The sequence below is a fragment of the Rhinolophus hipposideros genome (genome assembly GCF_964194185.1).
Source record: "Rhinolophus hipposideros genome assembly, chromosome: 18".
Lineage (NCBI taxonomy): Eukaryota > Metazoa > Chordata > Mammalia > Chiroptera > Rhinolophidae > Rhinolophus > Rhinolophus hipposideros.
In genome coordinates, this window is record NC_138064.1 from 51,547,945 (window position 1) to 51,569,662 (window position 21,718).

The window sequence follows — 21,718 nt, forward strand, 5'->3', positions numbered from 1 at the left end:
CAAACCCCAAAGAAGCAGCAGCTAGCCTCAGCATGCTTGGTGTCTCTTGCTAAGTGGCCCTAAGCCTGCCATAAGTGGCAGCCAGCATCGATTTGCAGCACAGCCTCTCCCAGGCACCTCTAAGCACAGCACAGTTACCAACTGCACATCACTTTGTAGCTCCTACCAAGTGGTCCCTGGGCACAAGAAGTGGCTGACCTTGACATGCACCTGAGCCTCTCCCAAGAGGCCCCAGCACTAACACACCTGGCTTCAGACCACACCAGATCATCAATCAATTAGCTCCAAAAATGACACACTCAAAGGGTAGACTCAGCAGGCACCAGAGCCCTGCTAAAGCTCCCACTCTGTGGGGTCAGTCCCCGCACAACAGCTCATCTGCTATGGTCACAGCCAGTCCTCACAGCCAGTCAGCATGAGGGTTCATCCTATCCACTTATGTGCCACTAGTAATCAAGGCTCAACTATAACAGGAGAGCACACACAACCCATACAAGGTACATCCCTGGAGCACCCAGCTCAGGTGACTAGAGAGGCTTGCCGCTGGGTCTCATAGGACACCTACTAAATAAAGCCACTCTGCCACCACTGGGAGACATAGCAGGTCTACCTAATACACAGAGACAAGCACAGGGAGGCAGCCAAAATGAGGAGACAAAGAAACATGTGCATGAAAAATGAAAAAGCAGGACAAAATTCCAGAAAAAGAACTAAACGAAATGGAAGCAAGCAATTTATCACATGCAGAGTTCAAAACACTGGTTATAAGAACACTCAGTGAACTTAGGGGAAGAATAGATTATCTTGGTGAAAACTTTAATAAAGAGATAGGAAACATAAAAAAGAATGAGTCAGAAAAGAATACAATAACTGAAATGAAGAATAGAACATTAGATGAAATCAGCAGATTAGATGAAGCAGATTGAATCAGCAATTTGGAAGACAAGGTAGTGGAAATCACCCAACTAGAACAACAAAAAGAAAAAATAATTTTAAAAATGAGGATAGTTTAAGGAATCTCTGGGACAACATCAAGTGTAACAACATTTGCTTCAGAAGGGTATTGAGAACCTATTTGAAGAAATAACTGAAAACATCCCTAACCTGGCAAAGGAAATAGACATACAAGCCCAGAGTCAAAACAAGATGAACCCAAAGAGGCCTACACCAAGACACATCATAATTAAAATACCAAAGATTAGAGACAAAGAGAATCTTAAAGTGGCAAGAGAAAAACAGTTAGTTACCTATAAAGCATTCAAGTAAGACTGTCAGCTGATTTCTCAACAGAAACTTTGTAGGCCAAAGGGATTGGCACTAAATATTCAAAGTGATGAAAAGCAAGGACCTCAGTCAAGATTACTCTACCCAGCAAGGCTGTCAATTAGCAAATGAAAGACAGAGAAAGAGCTTCCCAGACAAGAAAAAGCTAACGGAGTTCATCACCACCAAACATTTCAGTACTACAAGAAATGTTAAAGGGACTTCTTTAAGAAAAAGGAAAAAAAAAATTCTCATCACAAGAAAAACTGTAACTATGTGTGGTGATGGTCGTTAACTATTGTAGTGATCATTTCACAATACATACAAATATCATTATGTTGTACACCTGAAATTAATGTAATATGTCAATTTTATCTCTGTGGGAAAAAGTAACTGTTAGGTGATGGGTGTGTTAACTAATCTTGTGGTAATCATTTTGTAATGTATATATATATCAAATCAAATCATCTTGTACACCTTAAACTTATACGATGATGTATACCAAATATATCTTAATAAAGCTGGAAAAACAAACAACTGGAGTTCTGATATGTGGCTCATACAGGGGTGTGGACAGAACTTGGACACAAGTTGGGGTGTTCACCTAAGTATGTTTGAGGCCCTAAGGTCCACAATTAAGCCAGGCATGGGCCATGGGCTGGGGTCTGTTGCTGTTCTCCCTATGCCACCACATTCTGGCACAAAGCTTCAAGAATTCTAAGTTCAAATGTGGACGTCAAGATTTTTACAAAAGCAGGTAGGAATACAGAACACATAATAACATCTAACTATCTAGATACATGGTATGTGGACCTCCAATTTTAGTCTTTCCCAAGCCCCCATTTATTAGGAAAGATCATAAATGAATTTCTTTACATAATGCATATACTGATATATGAAACCATATTGTTAGAATAATGAGGTTATTTGTGGATTGAAGTAATTTTGGTTAATGGTTCATACTTGAATGAACCTAACCTTAATTCTTTTGGGGGGAGGTGAAGGAGAAAAAGAGAAGCAGGATTATTGGTACAACAAAATTTTCTTGAAATTGACTAATGTTGATATAGGTAAAGAAAGTGCCTTTCTACTAATGTTTCCTAGCTTGAAAAACTCGCTGGGTTTTCATCCAAAACCTTTAAAGATAAACGTGATTCTGCCACTCAATGTCTTGATTATTCAGTTGGTTGACTCTCGAGTATTGTTGTTTTTCTTGTTATCTTTTGTTGTTTTCCTTGGGTTGTCATTTACCTAGCATTGCTTTGAGATAGGAAGAGGTGGCAAAAATCAAATCACTTAATTTCCTGCTTGATTCTAGTTGCTAAAATTAGAGGACCATTATATTAATAGTTTAACAACTTTTGGTGTAACACAACATGAAAATATCATGCTGTGGTTTAAAATGATGATTAAGAAGACTGAGAAATGAGATTATAAGGTATACTTTAAGTGAAAAATAGTGGAGCACAAAATGGTATGTGCAGTATTACTGCAACTCTAAAATGCATACAAGAGAAAGATAATATGCAAATGAAAAGTTCTATTAAGATGACAGAATTATGGGGGATATTTAAAACATTTGTTTAAAATTTGACTAGACTTATCTTTCCAATAAAATATTTTTAATTAAAATCTTGGCCTATTTTCGCATTTTTCTTTCCTTCCCTTCTGTACTGTCATGCCCTAGACTAGATACTGGTACCCAACGGTCTCCTGGGCATCGGTTGGCCTTCACACTGAAACTTGGAACTGAGATAACTAATGTTCTGACTCCAAGGCCTCGGGATAATGGGTCTCATGAATGTGCCCCCTGGGGGACAGGAACCTCTGCATTGTGGCGATCTTCAAAAGATGGTCCCGAAATAGGATACACCACAGTCCTCTGAGCTTACACCACAAAGGGAGGCCCTCAATGGTGAGGCAAAGACTAAGTGCTTACTTTAAGACCTCCTGGATTTGGCCCTTTGGTGATTCTCTTTGGAAATGGAAAAACTTAAGGGCAGAAATAAAAACCCAAAATGCTGAACACTTTCATGTACTTTTGTTCATCACCGCATACTTCTATGTACATGCATAAAAAGTCTATGTGATATAGAAGCTATTTCTGATTTAAAAATAATATGATTGAGACTTACTTAATTTTTTAAAATAGCTAGATTTCTGTCAAGTAAGATGGCTGTTCAATGTCAAGGGTACCATTTTGGATTAATGAAATAAGAAATAAATCCTCACAACCATATGCTTTTCCATTGTTAATCCAGTTTTACAGGTGAAGGAAACTGAATCTTGCAGAGTTAAATAACTTCTTGAAAGGTCATGTATTTGAACTCAACTTTGTTTTGTTCCAAAGTCTCAGTATTAGTAAAGAAATTGATTATGCAAAATTAAACACATACATACACATACTAAATTACATATCTTATACATAACAGAATTACATTTTATAGATATGACAGAAATTATATACATATAACTGAAGTTATATATATATATAATATACACATATACATGCACTGGTTCAGGAATCAAGTTCCAGGGGAGGTCCCAATGGGAAAATCACTGATAAACCTGCAAAGCTTTCCAGAGTGACTACTTTAAAGGCCAAGAAACCCTCTTTTGGATGCACAAGGTCTGGTACTTTGGTGTTTTTCTCGCTCTGTCTCACTGCGTTACTACAATTTCTTGACTATGTCTGGCACATATTAGGCATTTAATAAATAGTTGCTCAATGAACGAATGAAGTGTCAGCACAGAGAAGTCACAGAGCTCAGGAAGCGCAGTCATGGCATAGCATGGTATGCCAAAGGGAGGAGGAGTATATAGTGTGAGGCACAATGAGGGCACTCTATTAAAAAACAGTAAGTTTCGAAACACACTATGCACAAAGACAGCACAAAGAACTTCTTTCCTCAGCTACATAGGAAGAGGAAATCACCAGATCCAGGACAACAAAAATAAATGTGTTCTCTGGAAACTGTTCATTCCCTGCCTGCAAAAGTGCCTGCCATGTAACCTGCACTGAACTGGAAGGGACTGCCTCTTCTACACTTCTTCATGGAGTTGTTTCTGTGTGAAGGGAGCAGGCTCTGCAGTCAGGATTAGAGGTGGTAACAGCAGGGAGACCGACGACGACTCATTTCTTCACAGCTAACTGGCTTCATTTCAAATAGCATGACCTGCCTAATTAGTAACTTCCGCAACCTAAGGGAAATAAAATTTGTTGAGTGTCTTAAAGCATCTTTTTTTTTGGCATAAATAAAACATGTAAGGTTTACGGTTTCTAAATTCATGATTGATGTTCTATTTTAACATCAATTTCAGAAACAAGAGCATTGAAAATTATTTAAAATTATCTGGAAGCCAATAGCACAGAATGTAATAATTCACGTGCAACAAGAGTGCTTGTCTCCAAGATCTGTAACATTATTTTCACATAAACAAGAGTTGGCATTATTTATATGCTCAATTTACATCCCCAAAGTATAATGCTAGTGTTAATGTTTCTAGCAATGCATCATATGGTACACTGTAACAGAACAAAAGTTAATGCATAAAAATAAAAAATGAGTCATATTAAATGATTCCACGTTAATGGACTGGAGGGGAGGAGTGTCACACAACTCAGCTCTGTGTCACTGTACTTGAGAAATATGCACTTTTAGAACTGTATATTGCAGTAACAATTATTTAATGTACTTCTCAATACCTTAATTGCCCAGAACAACAAACATAATAACTATTATTTATTGAGTACCTACTACAGTCCAGGCACTTTGACCTCTGCATTTTTCAGGTGAGGAAACTCTCAGGGAGATGGTAACTTGTCTAAGGGTTCATTTTTAACCCATTCAAGTTTTGACAAAAACCTCTTAAATGCAAAACCTACTACCTCCTGTGGGCTGTGACCAGGGCAGCTAGAGGAACTGGATACAACACTGACAGCCCTGTGCCAACGTGGCTCCCTTTGCGTCTTTCCCAAGTGCACAGGGTACACTCACTGTATGGCTGGTTTTGCTGACATCCAGATATTCGTACAAGTTTCAGAGGACAAATTCTTTAATATGCTGAAATCTCATTCAGATTAAGATTAATGATACAAGTGGGTACTTAACAAATGGTCTTTAGATGATGAATGACTCCCATTTTAGAAAAATAAAAGCAAATCTCACAAAATACAACTCTTGTGCAATATTGAGAAAGAATACAAATTCACCAAACCCGCAGGATGGTTGTTAGAATAAAATGAAGAAATGTATCTGAAGATGTTTTGGAAAGTATATAAATGCTGTATGCAACTATAAGAAAGTGTTGTATCCAAATGTATTGCTTCAGTAAGTGTTCATTGAAGGTGCAGACGCCCCTACCATAAATTTACTAAAATAAGGTCTATCTTTAAGGATCTAGGCAGCAAGGTAGCCAATAAAAAGCCTCAATCTGACAAAATGAGGAAGACTTCAAGTTAGTGGGCAGTGATGAGGAAAGAGAAATATGCTTTTGGAACAAACAGATAGTAGTCAGGAAGAGGTAGGAAAAAGCTCACATTTCAAACAAAAGAAACCTTTCTTCTGTGCCCTGAGGATTGTATTTGAGTTCCTGTCCAGATATAAGACATGCAAATTGTATGAATAATGTTAACCTCAGATGCTAGGTGGAAGGAAATGACAGACTTTGTAACTCGTGCAAGTTTTATTATCTGGGAAGGTCTCGCTGAGGAAAACGACCCCAGCAATTCTACCACCAGCATAGGGAACAAGCCCCATGTTCAGATTTTTAAAAGTAAATTGTTTCAGAAAGTATTTTTTAAAGCATTTTCATTTTCCCCATTTCCTCATAATGGTGTAAGGCAGGTTGTTCAATTAAGCCTAACTTAATAAAAATATTTATTAAGGACCTATATACTCTACCTACCAGGGTGCTAAAGGCTGTGAAATATTTTAAGAAGCATATGACGAGTTGGGGTGGGAATGCATAATTAGATACATGCATAATTAGACAAATATACATTATTTCAATTACATGTATGTTGCCCAATGAGAATTTTCCTTCATGCTTCATAAAAAAGCACATGTAATAGTTTTATCTATATGTTTTAACATTGTAATCATGACTTTAGCAGATGTTTTCAAATGACTGCAGTGCATACAAGATATACTTTTAAAAAAGCAACTTGTCTCGTGAAAATTACTCTAAAGAGAATTGGAGTTGAGCTCTTATTCTTTGAGCTGAGTTGGTAACAGTATTTTTCCACACACTATTTCAGACATGAGGGGCACTGTCTGCAATAATGTGTGGAAAAATACTGAATATCAGGCCATAGCCACTCCCCTATACTGAAAAAATAATAATGGTATAAGCCTATAACAAAATTCTGTACTACCTAAACCTCATCAAAACCTTTGAAGTATGTATTTCCTTGTTATACTCTATCTGCATATATACCCAAATATTTGTATTACATACTAATCAAACATAAAGTTCCATTGCGTTTACAGTGTTGGAGTGTCAGCATTGGGCCCTTTGCACATAATTCACCATCGGAAATGGAGGCCTAAAGGCATTTAGATGTGTATAGATTAATTGTATCCTGATACCAAATGTGTTTATCAAAATTAGCAAAATAAGAGCATCTGTGATTTACAAGAATGTGACTTTAATGATTGAGACACAGAAAAAAAAATGATTTTAAATGGCTGTTAATTCTACTCGTTTTATTTAAAAAAAAAATCTTGTGTTTTTAAGAACAAATCTGAAAGGCCGACAGATGTAAGTTATACTGGTTTTATTGAACTTTTTCAATTTGAGAAACTTCTGATTACAAATTCTTTAGATTGTTCATATATGTTACCACAAACAGAAAAGTCCAGTGATTATGTTTGTTACCCTAGACATTTGTATTTAAAAATGTGGTCCAATTGTACAAAACATAATGAAAGATGAGATACTTTCCATGTGAGATTTCTTAGTCCCAAGGACTGTGGATCTTGGCCTAGAAAAAATACTTGGTGACTTCTGTTTTACCCTCTTTAATATTCTGTTTGGTCAAGGTATGTGTTCAATTGTACTCAGTTTTTAAAAATTATTTCGATGGGTAATTTAATTACAATGCGACATTAAACACTACTCTGGAACAAAGTGTGCTGGGAATATGTCATATAAGATGATACAGCTTTACTCGTTTCAGATAATTGGATGGACTTTCGGATTCCAGTTAATCACTCTGCCTTTTACAAACATTGTCAGTAGCAATGTGTGCTCTAAGAAAGAGTGCTATAAAGAGTAACTTAACTTCCCATTTTATTCTTTTGTAAGATAGGTACATTTATCTTGGTTTGATCCTCGAAAATTGCCTAAATAATACAAATCAGGCATTTAAATATGATTAGGTTAGGTCAGAATATGTGAAAGCATATTGCAGCATTTGCTGTTGTAGATATGCAATTTATATCTAAATTACATGCTCAGACTATGATCTGTAATTTCCCATTGATAATGAGAAGGCTATTTGTTTCTTTTTAAGGAAGGATACAGGGTCTTAACAGCAGTCAAGAAATATGACTTTTCTCGCCGTCATAATTTCAGCGCTAATGTAAATAGGGATGGTGATAGTACTTACCTCCTAACATTGTTCTTAAGTGGCTAAATGTCAGCTACTACTGTTACTGGAACTCTCATCCATTTGGACCATGACACCTGTTCATATTCAGTCAGAATAAAATCTTTAAAATACATCTCATGATATATATTGTCAAGAGGCAAGGAATGAGTCTGTATTAAGGATTTTTATCATGAAGGCAAGTCAACATTACAGTTAATAATTTTTAACTAATTATCCAAAATAATAATACCTACCTGTGGAGTGTGACAAACTTCAGTAATGCATCAGCTAAATAGACTATAATGAACCAGGCAGTCAGGGTGACTTCTGAAAAGGATGCATGTTAAACCCTTGGACCAGCACATGCAAGTTTAGTCCAGGGACATCTGTACTCTCTGAGTCTTTTCTGAATGGTGGACAGCTTCTGCCAGGAACAGAACAAACTGTTTTTTAATGTGATCTTCTTCCTTCCTATTTCCTAGTCATGAAAGTAACTACCATAAATTTGGTCCAAAAAAAGTGTGAATAAGTGAACTGTTTAGTTGTATCTAAACTTGGCAAAAAAAAAAAGAACAAGGAGCAATGAATGCAAAAAGAATTACTGTTGGGAAAAAATCAAAACAGAATTTTCCAAATGGTTTAGGCACCCTCTCTGGGCAAAGTATATCCTCATTTCTTGTGGAAGAAATTCCTATTTGCACTCTGTGGAAAAGCAGCTCATAGTTTCTGTAAAGGAGCAATGTTGGATTTTTGGCGTGGAGAGCTCTCCATTGCGAGGGGCTGTCCTGTGCCCCGTGCACTGCGTAACATGCACGGCTCTGACTACTGGAGACTAAATGCGTCAGTTTCTTCCAGACACCCTCTCCTCACTCCCCCAGGTTTTCAAATCTTTCCCACGAGGCAGGCAAGGCCACTCTTTAGAAGAGGACCACTATGGCAGATGAGGACATAAGGAGAATAACACAATTTGATGTTGAAATTAAGACTTCTTCATCGATTCAACCCAAGAGTTAACCGATTTAGTTTAGTAAACTGGATGTGAAGTCACTTTGCAACATTTCAGGAAAGGACATTCTAGAAAAGAATGATAGAGTTGTGGCTAAGAAAATGGATTCATCTTAGCTCTACCACTTCCTACTGCGATAACTTGGGAAACGTTTTCCTTCTAAGAAAGGGAAGGACAGTGATGTGCTATTTACCTCGTGGGCTCACCGCGGGAATTAACTGTGCTGAGACAGGAGTCTGCTGAACCCCGTTCCTGGTATCCAGCAGCACTCAAATGTCTGGCTGTCAGGCACAAGGCAGCAAAGCAGGAGTCCGCACATTTAATGGCTGCCAGGCACAAGGAGCAAGAAGTTGTCAGAATCACGCACATTTGAAAAAACAAAGGTAAATTAGGGCAGCCGCAGAAATAACTTAAAAATAAGGCAAATGGCAATTTCTACTATTAAAAATGTCTTAGTTATTATTCTGTTAAGTGGTAAAGAAAAAATAAGAATGTGCATTTTCCACAAATTCAGAAAACCTAAGATGAGCTTTCATGTTTATTATTTTCTGTCATATTTTAAATTCATCACTTACGCCTGTTTTAAATATATACAACTCAGGAACTTTTACACTTCATAGTTCACAACTGCTGAGCCTATGTCACAATGTTTTGTTTCATTAATTATGTATTCAGCACAGGAATCCACAATGAAAAAATATGAAAACAAGGAAAGCATGCTCTCTAATTCCTTACTTCTTAATCTAAAAAATGTATTAATAACTTAATATGCCGTTCTCTAAAACAGTTTGTAATTCACATTTTTATTGAACTCTTATGAAATCCACCATATTTAATCAGAAATAGATTCAAAACATTTTAAGTAAGAATAACATAAAATAAAATGGTAAAGTGTAACTCAGCAACTCACCAGTTACTGAGTGCCTGCAACAATAAAATACTAGATTGGTGCAAAATTGTGGTTCAAAAGGTTAAAAGTAATTGCAAAACCTGCAATTACTTTTGCACCAACCTAATACAATCTAAACCAGAAGCCACGATGTGACTTTTTAAAAATAAATAGCATTACTAGAGATTTACATATCTTTATGTCAAAATAACACAGTAATGTAAATGTGATAATATACATATATACACATGTATATATGTAGTTGCACATTAGAACTGAACACTTTTAAATGTTCACTGCCCCAATATAAAAATAACCCAGAACTATCATAGTCCTGCATTATCAGTAAGACCATGATGATAATACTGCAATTATTTTTCATAATCTGTAGCACCCTCCCCATACTTCATGGATTACGTCACTGTAACATTACTAGTTTGATCATTCACAAGCTGGAAAATCATGCTATCACCAGAGCTACAATTATGATATGTATATATTTCTACATACCAGTAACAATCAGAAAATGAAATAAAAAAAAACAATTCCATTCACAATTGTATTAAAATAAATACTTAGAAATAAATTTTACAAAAAAGTGCAAGATTTGTACACTGAAAACTATAAAACATTGCTGAGGAAAACTTTTCAAAATATGTAAAATGGAGAGATGGTCCATGTTCATTCTATGCTTCAAAGGACAGACACCACTGAAAGACTCAATATTGTTAATATGGGGTCTGCCCGGTGGCTCAGGCGGTTGGAGCTCCACGCTTCTAACTCCGAAGGCTGCCGGTTCGATTCCCACATGGGCCAGTGGGCTCTGAACCACAAGGTTGCTTGACTTCCGCAAGGGATGGTGGGCTCTGCCCCCTGCAACTAAGATTGAACATGGCACCTTGAGCTGAGCTGCTGCTGAGCTCCCAGATGGCTCAGTAGGTTGGAGCGTGTCCTCTCAACCACAAGGTTGCCGGTTTGACTCCCACCAGGGATTGTGGGCTGAGACCCCTGCAACTAGTAACAGCAACTGGACCTGGAGCTGAGCTGCGCCCTCCACAACTACGATTGACTTGGAAAAAAAAAAGTCCTGGAAGTACACACTATTCCCCAATAAAATCTTAAAAAAATATATTGTTAATATGATGGTTGTTTCAACTTTATCTATACATTCAATGATCTCTACCAGAATTCCAGCAGGCCTTGTGTGTACGTGTGTGTGTGTGTGTGTGTAAACTGACAAGCTGATTCTACAACTTATATGAAAATGCAAAGGAACCAGCAGAGCCAAAATAATTATACTGTCTCATTTCAAAACTTATATAGCCAGAGTAACCAGGACAGTGTGGTACTAGCACAGGGTTAACATACAGATCAGTGGAACAGAATAGAGTTCAGAAATAGACTCAAATATAAAGACAACAAATTTTTGACAAAAATTCAAAGGCAATTCAGTGGTGAGAGGGTTGTTTTTTGTTTTTTTGTTTTCTTTTTTTCCCCAGCAAACGGGGCTGGATCAACTTGATATCCCTATGAATGACTGACTGAATGACTAAATAAAATAATGAAAATTGACCCTTATTCACACCAGACACAAAATCAACTCAAAAGAACAAACTGAAATAAAATACTTCAGTGTAAACTGAATGCTTTTCTAAACTACCTTATCGTACAGTCTAGTTATAATTTAAATTGAGAATAACCGTATGTTCACATAAAAAACATGCTAAGCTGACCTTCATCAAAATTATAAACTGGTATGCTTGCTTTAAAAGACACTATTGAGAAAATAAAAAGGCAAGCCACAGACTGGGAGAACAGTTGCAAATCCTGTGTCTGGCAAGAGATTTGAATCGAGAATATATAAAGAACTCTTACAATTCAGTAATAAGTAGACAAACCAATTTTAAAATGGACAAAACATTTGAATGAACATTTCACCAAAGATGTACAAATAGCTAGTATTTGTACAACCAGTATTTGTTGAAAAGATGCTAAACATCAATAGTCATTAGGGGACTGCAAATTAAAACCAAATGAAATAGCATTACTTATGCCCAGGATGGCTATAATTAAAAAGACAACCAATATCCAGGGTTGTTAGAAAATGAGGAGAAACTGGAACGCTCGTAGTGATGACAGGAATGTAAAATGGTACAGACACTCTGGAAGACTGGTTGGCTGTTTTCTAAAAGGTTAAACATACACTTACTACATAACTGCAGCAATCCCACTTCCACATATCTATTCAACTGAAATGAAATCACATATCCTCACAATGGCTTTATACATCAGAGGTAAATACTGAAAACAATTCAAATGATCATCAACTTGTGAATTAAACAAAATGTTGTGTATCCATGCAATGGGATGCTATACTCAGCAATAAAAAGGAGCCAACTATTGATACATGCGAAAGCCTGGATGAATCTCAAAAACGTTCTAAATGAAAGAAGCCAATGTAAAAGATTACATATTGTGTGATTCCAGTTATATGAAATTTCCAGGAATGATAAATCTATAAAGACAGAAAGCAGATCAGTAGCTGTCTGCATCTGGGGACAGGAGCAGGCAAGGACTACAAATGAGCATGAGGGAACTTCTGATAATGGAACTGCTCTACTATGATGATGGTTACACAACTCTATAAATCTACTAAAAACTACTGAATTGTACAGTTACAATGGATGACTTTTTTGGCATGAAAATTATACTTCAATAAAGCTTCAAAAGAGGATGATGCCAAATTAAAGTAGGAATTGATCAAATATGGGTGAAGTCAGGCATGGAATAAACATGGCAGTTGATTGTTTATATAATAAATAATGAACTTTTGAACCTAGCTAATCGGGAGAAATAAAAAAGTTAAAAATATTTATAATTTTCTTCATTTCACTATTATTTAACTTGCTATAGGCTTCATTTCTTTACCTGGAAATAGGCATAATAATTGTACCTCCTTGTTGGGGAGATGGGTGCAAAGGTGGAAGGAAAAGAAATAGTGCCATCTTCACAGGAATATGACCTAATGAGATCATGGACATGGAGCTTTAAGTCCAGTGCTTGGCATACAGGCCATTCATAATAAAAATATTCAGGTTTCTTGTATAGATGATACTTAAGAAAATACTTAAAACACATTTATGCTTATCCGTAACCTGCACGGTAGCAAGTTCCCATCCTTCAGAAGTGTTCTTTCCTGCTTCATTATAAAATGAGGGTTATCTCAGGTGAATTACATAGTTCTTCAGATAACCAGTTTCAAGTACAAATGGGAACAAGGAGTGAAAACTGGTGCACTACACAACTGGGTGGATCTTTTGTTAAGAGAGTGAAAAGAGCTAAAGAAACAGGAACAAGGACATGGGAACATCCTTAGGTGCCAGCCTAGGTAGTTTAAGAAAGGAGATATGGCCAGAGCACACTTATATATTGTACTGCTATTCAAGAGGGAAATAATCAGCCAAGAAAAAACAAGGGACAGAGAGTTAACTTCAGCTGTAAAACAGGTGAACTGGATCATGTTGGGGCAAATGACCTTATTTTATGATAGACACATATATGTAAAATGCATTAAATATTACTGTATTGTGTATGAAATTTGGTTTGTTACAAATACCCAGAAATTCTAATTTCTAATTATCTGTACTTTTCTTTCATTTACAAGTCTTTTTCGTTGCATATGAATATGCAGTATTGGTTATCTGAAAGGATTATTTTACATTATCTTTAGAAATCATTGGTAGCTTCATATTTAATTATGCTGCATCTAAAAAATATAATTTGGATGTTAAAATCAATGTTTTTAGTCGTATTACTAGCACTGATACTTGTGAAATACTCAAAACTGACTAGAAGTATTTTTAGGGCATAGCAGGTTAGGTTAAATTTTGAGCTTCAAACTCTAGGGTCCTAGCTATTTCAGTAATCGGCAGCTCTGTAAGTGAAAAGGGGAGGCAGCTGTCAGTAGCTGCTGGGGAATGGGAAGGCTCAAAGGGCGCTCCTCCATCCTGCCACTAAAACAAAGTTGTAAGATACTTTCTGTCAGACTGCAAGCTGACTTTTTGTGACTTTCTTCGTGCTCAGATTCCTTGGATATCTACTTTCTCCTGGATAAAATGTGGTGTGGGAGGGAAGAAATGCTCAGTGTAATTGTAACCCAGGCTGGGCCCTCTCCACCCACTAGGGGAAATCCTACTCAGCCCATATGCCTCTAGAAACAACTCTTTCTGGGACACTATTTTTAACAGAATAGTATCGGCAGCAAGAACAGACTGGAATATCACCAGCATATCATTTATTACAGAAATAAGAATTTTGAGACATCCAAGAAGGCCTGAGCATCAGAACAATTTTTATTCTTTATATTTCTTATATAATTGATGAGTTGGAGAGTTTATTTCATTTTATTTCTAAAATAGACTATTCTTCCGTTTTGCTTTTGAAAAGAACAGATATTTTATTGGTGTAGGCCTGACAATTCATTTTCACATTTCTTCCTATCTTTCACTTGTACATTTGCAGAATTTAATTTTTAGGTTGCCATAAAGAAGAGCAAATAATATCTGAGAGCTAGCTTTCCTCATTTTACAAATGAAACATCTGAAGCACAAAGAAGTTGTCCACCTTCCTCACGGTCACAAACAGAAGGACTCTGCATCAGCACTGAGATTAGCACCCATCTCAGCTGCCCTCAGCACTCTGAACCATACTCACTGCCTCTGAATGAACGCTGCAGAGAAGCAATATGATAATCCAGGCAACAGGGGTTAACTTTAGTTTATATGTAGGATGCAAAGGGCACTTACCTCTTTTCATTTTTCTTGACAAATCTAAACATGATGTAAGGATTTAAAAGGCAGATAGCTAACACAACAAAGATGAATTTGGTTGGCATAAACAATGATTCGAGTTGGTGTATACGTTATTAACCTCCGTGAAATCCAGACAAGCTAAAGGAGTTAATAGGTAAAAGAAGCCTAATTATTTTTTTAAGCATATAGTTGACAGGTATATTCATATGTTACAAAGAGATGGGCAGCTACATTATGAACAATAAATAATTTTAAAATGACAGCCTTTTAACAATAGATTATTTCAATAGTTTATTTTTGTTAATTACAGGGATATAGTCTCAGTAAATTCAAATAATTAATTTTATAACAGTGAATGATAAGCTAGAGCTAGACAAGTTAACATACAGCATTATCTTGAAATTTCAGAGGAAAAAGTGATTGATTAAAATTTCACCTTTTTGAACCAAACAATGTTGAAATAAAGTTTGAATAGAAAACTGTACCTGGTTCTTTCACATTTCAAATGTAAAAGTCCTTTGATAGAGAAAAATTCCACTCTTCTGCATTTGTTTAAATGATATTACAGTAAAAGGCAACACTTGAATTGCAAAATGTAGCTACTGAAAACATGTGATGTAAATTTAAGAAGAAATTAGCTTTTCCATATGGAAGAAAATCAATGATCAAATAAATTCAACATGATTACAGTGACAAAGCAAAAATACCTAGTCTAATATATTTTCAGTTCTTGTTTGGCACATATATTAATAAATTTTCAAACATCAAACAATATAACACCAATATCTACTAAAACCAACAAGCACAATAAGAGTCCTAAAGCACACTTAATTATTAACATCATAAAAACCTATAAATTCCCATAAGAATTCCCTTATGAATTCTGTAACATAGCATACCCTCTGTGCTGTGAAAGCTGGTCCAAGCATGGTCTTTTTCAGGATTCCTTAGAATGTGTAAGTATTTTACAGTTAACTCATGCTGAACCCTACAATTCCTTATTGAATTCGGTGGGTCTTCTGAACAGGCCTTCATCTCTGAGAACATATATATATACTCATCACAGTTTTGAGAAGAATGGAAGGCCTTCATACATGTCCGTTTTTAGTTTAATCCAATCATTAATTTTCTGCAGAGTTGTTTTTTCTTGACTTAATATTTTTGCAAGTTTTTTCATTTTTTCTTCATTTCTTTCTATGTACTTCAACCCTTCCAACTGCAGCTGATCCAGCTTTTCATTTCGACTTTCATCTAGAGGTATGTTTTCACACATTACAGGATTGAATCTAAAATAGGTGTCAGGAGGTAACAGGCCGTCAAGCATTATATGGACTTCTGTTAAAACAAACAGAGAGGATAGGGTGGATAAAAAAACTGAATTTTTCTGCAATGATCTAATTTTATCTTTATTTAAAATTATCTTCTTTTAGGACAAATTACAAAGCCTTGCTTATTTCATCACTCCAGTTAATTAACAGTAGAAAGTAAGATATCCATAATAATGAGTGTAACTGTAAAATAAAATGCATCTCCCAGAATACTTCATATAATTCTGCTAAATTAGAATACTTGCTCCAGTATGCTGTTCTGTTTTTGGTCACACTGAAACACCTTTCTAACCTTTTTAAATTTTTTGGGATCATCTTTATTGAGGCATAATTTACAAGGTGTGATAAAAAAATATGGTGAATGTTTAAATAAATAAAAAAATATTAAAAGACACATTGCCATTAATCCCCCTCAAAATGTTCCCCCTCGCTTCGAATACACTTATCCCATCATTCGGCCTCACTTTCTGAAGCATTTCTGGAAGTCCTCTTTCATGAGTGTCTTTAGTTGCACTTCATGGCTGCCTCGATGTCCTGGATCATTTTGACTTTGGGGAAGAGCCAGAAGTCGCATGGTGCCAGATGCAGTGAATAAGGTGGATGAGGAAACACCGTACTGTTTTTATTTGACAGAAATTGCCATATACCAGAAGTGATGTATGACACAGAGCGTTGTCATGATGGAGGATGCTTTACCGCACACTTTAAAACACACCTTCTCTCAACCATAGCTCATGTCCAACTGACTGCACCGAACAAGTTGAAACTTGTCACACAAGTTCAACACGCCACTTCCCGTATGGAAGATCCCTTCCTTTCCATCACATGTCACTCAGCAGCAACATTCACTGTATTTTTTTATCACACCGCTTACATACAAAATTCACCAATTTTAATCTGACAAGATTTGATAAATGCATACACTTATGTAACGACTGCAAAAATCATGACAGAATATTTCCATTACTCCAGAAAGTTCCTTCATGGCTCTTTATAGTTGGTCCACCCTTACCCTTTGCATTTTTTAGAATTTCACATATACAGAATCATAAGGATATAGCCCTTATGTCTAACTTTTACTTAGCAAAATGCTTTTCAAATTCATCCAAGTGTGAATAGTTCCATCTTTTTTTCTGCTGAGTAGTATTCCATTGTACAACACAGCACAATTTGTTCTCTCTAGCTCTGGTTCTCTTCAGTTTTTAGTTATTAGGAATAATGCTGTTATAAACATTTGCACCTAAGTTTTTGTGGATATGTGATTCCATTTCTCTTGGGTTAGTACCCAGGGATAAAATTGCTGGATCATAAGATAGAAGTATGCCTATCTTTTTAAGAACCGTAACACTGTTTTCCAAACGGCTACACCATTTTGCATTCCACCCATCAGATTTCCCACTGCTCCACATCTTCACCAAAACTTGGTATTGTCAGTCTTAATTTTAGCCATTCTAGAGGATGTGTAGTGGTATCTTTTAATTGTTTTAATTTTCACTTCACTAATGACTACTGATGTTGAGAAGTTTTTCATGTGCTTATTAGTCATTTGTATACCTTCTTCAATGGAGTATCTACTCAATTGTTTTGCCCATTTTTTTCGTTGAATTTGTTTTCTCCTTTACATATTCTTTATGTATATAATGTAAGAATTCTCTATATTTTGGATCTGATTATATATTTGGTTCTGATAATGGGTCAGATACATGTTTCACTAATATTTTTATTTCAGTCTATAGCTTGTCTTTTCATTTTATTAAAAATGTCTTTTGAAGAGCAAAATTTGTAATTTGATGAAGTCTAATTTACTCATTTTTTCTTTTTTTTTTGCTTTATGCTTTTTTGTGTCCTATCTAAAAAATCTTTACCTAGCCCAAGGCCAGTAAAATTTTCTCCAGGGTATTCTTCTAGAAGTTTTATTATAGTTTTAGCTTTTTTTTTTTTTTTAAATTAATTTTATTGGGGTGACAATTGTTAGTAAATTTACATAGATTTCAGGTATACAATTCTGTACTACATCATCTATAAATCCCATTGTGTGTTCACCACCCAGAGTCAGTTCTCCTTCCATCACCATATATTTGATCCCCTTTACCCTCATCACCCACCCCCCACCTCCCTACCCTCTGGTAACCACTAAATTATTGTCTGTGTCTATGAGTTTTTGTTTCTCATTTGTTTGTCTTGTTCTTTTTGGTTTATATACCACATATCAGTGAAATCATAGGGTTCTCTGCTTTTTCTGTCTGACTTGTTTCACTTAGCATTATTCTCTCGAGATCCATCCATGTTGTCACAAATGTTCCTATATCATCTTTCCTTAACGCCGAATAGTATTCCATTGTGTATATGTACCACAACTTCTTTATCCATTCATCTATCGAAGGACATTTTGGTTGTTTCCATGTCTTGGCCACCGTAAACAAAGCTGCAATGAACATTGGCGTACACGTGTCTCTATAGAGAAATGCTTTTATATTTTTGGGGTAGATACCCAGGAGAGCGATTGCTGGGTCATATGGTAATTCTATTCGTAATTTCTTGAGGAACCTCCACACTGCCTTCCATAGCGGCTGCACCAGTCTGCATTCCCACCAACAGTGTATGAGAGTTCCTTTTTCTCCACAGCCTCTCCAACACTTGTTACTATTTGTTTTGTTGATGAAAGCCATTCTGACTGGGGTGAGGTGATATCTCATTGTGGTTTTCATTTGCATTTCTCTGATGATTAGCGATGTTGAGCATTTTTTCATATGTCTATTTGCCATTTGTATATCCTCTTTGGAGAAATGTCTCTTCAGGTCCTCTGTCCATTTTTCAATTGGGTTGTTTGTTTTTTTGTTGTTGAGTTTCATGAGTTCCTTGTATATTTTGGATATTAGCCCCTTATCAGAGGAACTGTTTGCGAAAATCTTCTCCCATTCAGTTGGTTGTCTCATTATTTTGTCAATAGTTTCTTTTGCTGTGCAGAAGCTTTTCAGTTTCATATAATCCCATTTGTTTATTTTAGTTTTTACTTCCATTGCCTTTGGAGTCAAATTCATAAAATGCTCTTTGAACCCAAGGTCCATAAGTTTAGTACCTATGTTTTCTTCAATGCAGTTTATTGTGTCAGGTCTTATGCTTAAGTCTTTGATCCATTTTGAATTAATTTTGGTACATGGTGACAGATAGCAGTCCAGTTTCATTCTTTTGCACGTAGCTATCCAATTCTGCCAGCACCATTTATTGAAGAGGCTGTCTTTCCTCCATTGTATGTTTTTAGCTTCTTTGTCAAAAATTATCTGTCCATATTTATGTGGTTTTATTTCTGGGTTCTCAATTCTATTCCATTGGTCTATGTGTCTGTTTTTCCGCCAATACCAAGCTGTTTTGATTATTGTAGCCCTGTAGTACAAGGAAAAATCAGGGAGTGTGATACCTCCAGTATTGTTCTATTTTTTTAATATTGCTTTGGCTATTCGGGGTCTTTTGTGGTTCCAAACAAATCTGATGATTTTTTGTTCTATTTCTTTAAAAAATGCCATTGGGATTTTAATGGGGATTGCATTAAATCTGTATATGGCTTTGGGTAATATGGCCATTTTAACTATGTTGATTCTTCCAATCCATGAGCACGGAATGTCTTTCCATTTCTTTGTGTCTTCTTCAATTTCTTTCAAAAATGTCTTATAGTTTTCAGCATATAAATCCTTCACATCCTTGGTTAAGTTTATTCCTAGGTATTTTATTCTTTTTGCTGCAATTGCAAAAGGAATTGTTTTTTCTATCTCTTTTTCTGAGATTTCATTGTTGGTATATAGGAAAGCAATGGACTTTTGTACATTGATTTTGTAGCCAGCAACTTTACTATATTCATTGATTGTTTCTAATAGCTTTTTGGTGGAGTCTTTAGGGTTTTCTATATATAGCATCATGTCATCTGCAAAGAGTGACAATTTAACTTCTTCATTCCCAATTTGGATGCCTTTTATTTCTTTCTCTTGCCTGATAGCTCTGGCGAGGACTTCCAACACTATGTTGAAAAGCAGAGGTGATAGGGGACAACCTTGTCGTGTTCCTGAACGTAGAGCAAAGGGCTTCAGCTTTTCACCATTAATTATGAGATTAGCTGAGGGCTTGTCGTATATGGCCTTTATTATGTTGAGGTATTTTCCTTCTATACCAATTTTAGTAAGTGTTTTAATCATAAATGGATGTTGTATCTTATCAAATGCTTTTTCTGCATCAATTGATAGAATCATATGATTTTTGTCCTTTATTTTGTTTATGTGATGTATCACATTGATGGATTTGCGAATGTTGAACCATCCTTGTGCCCCGGGGATGAACCCCACTTGGTCGTGATGAATAATCTTTTTAATGCATTGTTGTATTCGATTTGCTAGAATTTTGTTTAGGATTTTAGCATCTGTATTCATCAGAGATATAGGTCTGTAGTTTTCTTTTTTTGTGTTGTCCTTACCAGGTTTTGGTATCAGGGTAATGTTGGCCTCATAAAATGAGTTAGGGAGTACTGACTCTTCTTCAATTTTTTGGAAGAGTTTGAGCAGGATTGGTATTAGATCCTCTTTGAAGGTTTGGTAGAATTCACTGGTGAAGCCATCTGGTCCAGGACTTTTGATTTTGGGAAGGTTTTTGATGACTGATTCAATTTCCTTACTGGTGATCGGCCTGTTAAGATTTTCCAGTTCTTCATGATTCAGCCTTGGAAGGCTATATGTTTCTAAGAACTTGTCCATTTCTTCTAAGTTATTAAATTTGGTGGCATATAGTCCTTCATAGTATTCTTGGATGATCCTTTGTATTTCTGTGGTGTCCGTGATAACTTCCCCTTTTTCATTTCTGATTTTGTTAATTAGTGTCTTCTCTCTTTTTATCTTAGTGAGTCTAGCCAAGGGTTTGTCGATTTTGTTAATCTTTTCAAAGAACCAGCTTTTTGTCACATTAATTTTTTCTATTGTCTTTTTGTTCTCTATTTCATTTAGTTCTGCTCTGATTTTTGTTATTTCCTTTCTTCTGCTGACCTTGGGTTTCGCTTGTTCTTCTTTTTCTAGTTTTTTAAGGTGTAACATGAGGTTATTTATTTGGGATTTTTCTTGTTTCTTGAGATAGGCCTGTAATGATATAAATTTCCCTCTTAAAACTGCTTTCGCGGCATCCCAAAAATTTTGGTAGGATGTATTTTCATTGTCATTTGTTTCTATGTATCTTTTGAGCTCTCCTCTAATTTCTTCTTTGACCCAGTCGTTCTTTAAAAGTATGTTGTTTAATCTCCATGTATTTGTGTTTTTTCCTGCTTTCTTTTTGCAGTTGATATCCAATTTCAAAGCTTTGTGATCAGAGAATATGCTTGGTATGATTTCAATCTTCTTAAATTTGCTGAGGCTGATTTTGTGTCCCAATATATGGTCTATCCTTGAGAATGTTCCATGTACACTAGAAAAGAATGTATAGTCTGATGTTTTAGGATCAAGTGCTCTATATATGTCAATTATGTCCAATTCATCTAATGTGTCATTTAGGGCTGCGATTTCGTTATTTATCTTCTGTTTGGATGATCTATCCATAGCTGTCAATGATGTATTTAAGTCCCCTAGTATAATTGTGTTTTGGTCAATTTCTCCCTTTAGTTCTGTTAGTAGTTGCTTGGTATATTTCGGTGCTCCCTGATTGGGGGCATAAATATTGATGACTGTTATGTCTTCTTGTTGTATAGTCCCCTTTACCATTATGAAATGTCCATCTTTGTCTCTTGTTATCTTTTTCACCCTGAAGTCTGTTTCATCGGAAATCATTATGGCTACACCTGATTTTTTCTGGGTACCA

At 35.9% G+C, this 21,718-nt stretch overlaps 1 protein-coding gene across 1 annotated transcript in view; it reads right to left on the bottom strand.

Annotated features, from left to right (window-relative positions):
* Positions 1 to 14,090: 14,090 nt before the first annotated feature.
* Positions 14,091 to 21,718, bottom strand: part of PNPLA8 (patatin like domain 8, phospholipase A2) — a 52,211-nt gene continuing 44,583 nt past the window's right edge. Inside the window, 1 exon segment of the mRNA XM_081079720.1 lies at positions 14,091 to 15,968. Coding sequence (XP_080935846.1) covers positions 15,625 to 15,968 — 344 coding nt within the window. The 3' untranslated portion in view covers positions 14,091 to 15,624.